Here is a 4,197-nt window from a genome sequence, read left to right as displayed (position 1 = left end):
AAATCTTTGCATATTTTATTATAGTACTTGGCTTTATCTTCTCGAGCTGATCTTTGAAATTTCCTGTTCAGCTCTTGCACCTCTTCAATTTTTCCATTTTGCCCATAGAATCCTTCAATACTGTAAGTCAAGGTTTGATTTTTTTCTTCAGTTCTGACACTTTGAGAAATGCTGAGTGTGTTCTTCCCTTTTGGTTTTCTAACTCCAGGTCTTGGCACATCTCATTATAATATTTGACTTTGTTTTCTCAAACTGACCTTTGAAATTTTCTGTTCCGCTCTTGTACCTCCTCACTTCTTCCATTTGTTTTCGAATTTCTATACTGAAGAGCAAGTTTCAGAGTCTCTTCTTACATCCATTTTGGTCTTTTCCTTCGTTCTTATGTTCCTAATGACCTTTTGATTTCTTCCTGTATGACATTCTGTTTTTTTGTTTTTCCTGTATGACATTCTTGATGTCATCTAGCAACTCTTCTGGTCTTCCGTCTTTAGAATCTAATGCATCAAATCTATTCTTCAGATGTTCTCTAAATTTAGGTGGGATATATTAAAGGTCATATTTTGGCTCTTGTGGACTTGTTAAATTTTCTTCAGCTTCAGGATGAATTTACATATGAGCAATTGATGGTCAGTTCCACAGTCTACCTCATTGCTTTGTAGCTTTTCTACTGTCTCTTTCCACAGGTGGAGTCAATTTGATTTCTGTGTATACCACTTGGAATGGTCCATGTGTATAGTCATCTTTTATGTTGTTCAAAAAGTTATTTGCGATGAATAATCATTGGTCTTGCAAAATTCTTTCATGCAGTCTCCAGCATTCTTTCTATCACCAAGGCCATATTTTCAAACTACTGATCCTTCCTCTTTGTTTCTGACATTTGTTTTACAGTTACCTATAATTATCAATACATCTTGATTGTATCTTTGATCAATTTTATACTGAAGAAGTTGGTGGAATTCTTCAATTTCATCATCATGGGTTTTAGTGGCTGGTGCATAAATTTGAATAATAGAGGTATTAACTGGGCTACCTTGTAGGCATACGGATATATCCCAACACAGACAGCATTGTACTTCATGACTAATTTTAATATGTCTTTATGATGATGAAAATGAAGCTATTCTTCAATTTGTCATTCCCAGCATAATAAAATATGTGATTGTCAGATTCAAAATGGCCAATACCAGTCCATTTCAGCTCACTAATGCCTGGCATATCAATGTTTACATTTTTTACAATTTCCAATTTTCCTTGATTCATACTTTTATTATTCAACATATTATTAATTATGTTGTTGTTGTTGTTGTTAAGTACCATGGAGTTGGTTCCGACTCATAGTGACCCTGCACAGGGTTTCCAAGACTGTAAATCTTTATGGGAGCAGAACACCTCATCTTTCTCCCTTCGAACTGCTGGTAGTTTCAAACTGCTGACCTTGTGGTTCACAACCTGATTTGTAACCACTACACTAAATTATAAATTTATACAGCTATTTTAAATTATAAATTACAGCTGTTTCTCTTCATTTTGAATTATGCCCCATCAAAAAATGAAGGCCCAGAAGTCTTTACTTCATTCACATCATCATAGTCAATTCTACTTTGAGGAGGCAGCTCTTCCTCAGAGACATTTTCAGTGCCTTCCAACCTGAGGGGTTTATCTTCAGGCACTGTATCTGACAATTTTCTGGTGCTCTTCTGCATGTTTCAGTATTCAGTATTCTTGTGCTGACAGTGTTCCACTGCTATTCATAAGGTTTTCAGTGACTAACGACTCAGAAGTAGTCTGTCTCTCCTTCTTCTTTAGTCTGTCTTCATGTGGAAGCTCAGGTGAAACCTGCATACCATAGGTGACCCTGCTTCCAGAATCACAGCAACACACAATCCACCACAATAAAACAAACTGACTGACCAGGTATTGTAGACTATTACTTTTCACTTTAATTGCAAACTGTTGGTTTTCAAGGCAAGAACATAGCTGGATAAAGTATGATATTGCAATAAACCACTGGTATCTAATTGGCTCTGAGTCATAGAGACCACATAGAACAGATTAGAACTGCTATATGGGTTTTTTGAGAACAGTCAGTCTCATATTTAAATATTTTGTGTATATATATAATATTATAAAGCTGCCATTTCTTTCTAAGATTTGACCAATTTTTCTTGTAGAAATGCTCTGCAGATCATTGTAAATTTTCTGTTAATTTCCAGAATTCTGAAAAAGTTTATTATGTCATTTTTTTTTCTAGTTTTTTTTTTTTTTTTTTCTTCCTAGCTTTTATGAGATAGATAAAATTTGGAGGTCTTCACTCTGACATTTTTGAAGTAACCCTCACATTTGTTATGAACTTTTAAAGAAATTATGTTTACATTTAATGATTGTATGAAATTAAAATTAGATAATGCCAGCCACTCTTTGGAAATCCTGTACAGGGTCGCTATGAGTCAGAACTGACTTGATGGCACTTAGCAATGCTTTAGTAAGTTGTTAGGATTTAATAAGAATTCAGCATAGGATTAGAAGATGACTTATTAAGAACCTACAATATGCATATGGCATAACATTATTTGATAAAAGGAAAGATAACTGAAAGCACTTACTGATGATAATCTAAGACCATAGCTTCAGTTTGAATTAAAAGTCACTATAAAGAAAGCATGACTCCTTACAACTGGACAAATAAGGAACATGATGATAAACAGAGAAAATATTGAAATCTATCAATGATTTCATTATATTTGGACCCACATTCAAAATCCATGGAAGCATCAATAAAGAAATCAAATGATTAAATGAATAGGATAAATATGCTGAAAAAGGTGTCTCTTTGAGGACTAAGGTATACATGCCAAAGCCATTAGATTTTCAATTGTCTCATATTCATTTGAACATTGGACATTGAGTAAATAAGGCTAAATTATGATATTGGTGAAGAATATTGGCTATACCATGAACTACCAGAAGAATTAACAGATCAGTCTTAGAAGAAGTACAGCCAGAGTGCTCTTTATAAATGAGTATGGTGAGACTTTGGCTCATGCACTTTTAATTAGTTATCAGGAGTGAACAGTTCCTGGAGAAGAAGAGCATGCTTGATAGAATGTCAGTCAAAAGTGTAAAACCCTCAAAAAACTGGATTGACACAGTGGTTACAACAACCGGCTCAAGCAAGGCACGATTGTAATGATGGTGTAAGGTGAGAAGTAATTTAGTCTGTTGTACTTGGATTCACTATAAATCAGAAGAGTGGCACAATGGGTTAATGCACTGGACTTCATAGTTGATTTAAACTGGAAGGTAGCCAGTTAAGCTCATCAGCTGCTCCTTGGAAGCCCTATACAGGGTCGCTATGGGTCGGAACTGACAAGACGGCACTTAACAAGAACAATAACGATAAAAAACTGTTGTATTGAACAAATCTGATATAAAATACCTCTTTCAAGTGTTAAAAAATACATGCCATGTTGAGAATTAAGGTGTGTATGACCTCAAGCAATAGAGTTTTTAATCACTTCACATGCATTTGAACATTGGACAATAAATATGGAAGAATGAAGAAAAATTATTGCATTTGAATTTTGGTATTGGCAAAGCAGATGTATATAGATTAAGAGGCAATCATTTGAACAAAAGGGGATATTGAATGGTTTAAAATCATGAAAGGTGTGTGCCAGGGTTGTATTCTTTCACCGTACTTATTCAATCTTTGTATGATGAGCAAATATTCTGAGAAAATAGATTATATAAAAAGAGCATAACATCAGGATTAAAGAAAGATTGATTAACAACCTGTAATATGCAGGTGATGCAATCTTGCTTGCTGAAAGCAAAAAGGATTTAAAATACTTACTGGTGAAGATCAAAGGCCATAGCATTCAATATGGGTTCCACCTCAATGTAATGAAAACAAGAATCCTCTCAAATGAATCAATGAATAACATCATGATAAATGGAGAAAAGATTGATGTTGTCATGACTTCATTTTGCTTGGATCCACTGTCAACACTCATGGAAACAGCAGTGAAGAAATCAAGTAACATATTACATTAAGCAAATCGACTGCACAATACCTCTTTAAACTATTCAAGAGCAAAGATAGAAGTTTCAGTATTAAAGTGTACCTGATGGAGAACAAACAAGATGGCAGATCAGGTGGACGTATAGCAGAGAGCTCCGCCAACAACAACACAGAAT

General features: G+C 34.5%; 1 protein-coding gene across 1 annotated transcript in view; it reads left to right on the top strand.

Moving 5' to 3' along the window:
- TMPRSS15 (transmembrane protease, serine 15) overlaps positions 1-4,197 on the top strand; it is a 313,147-nt gene that overhangs the window by 107,597 nt on the left and 201,353 nt on the right. The window contains exon 11 of the mRNA XM_006873157.1: positions 3,057-3,183. Coding sequence (XP_006873219.1) covers positions 3,057-3,183 — 127 coding nt within the window. The remainder of the gene's footprint in view (positions 1-3,056; positions 3,184-4,197) is intronic.

Source organism: Chrysochloris asiatica, unplaced genomic scaffold (assembly GCF_000296735.1).
Source record: "Chrysochloris asiatica unplaced genomic scaffold, ChrAsi1.0 scaffold00225, whole genome shotgun sequence".
In the NCBI taxonomy this organism is placed as follows: Eukaryota; Metazoa; Chordata; class Mammalia; order Afrosoricida; family Chrysochloridae; genus Chrysochloris; species Chrysochloris asiatica.
The sequence above is the reverse complement of the archived record's forward strand: the minus strand, read 5'-3'. Positions and strand labels throughout refer to the sequence as shown.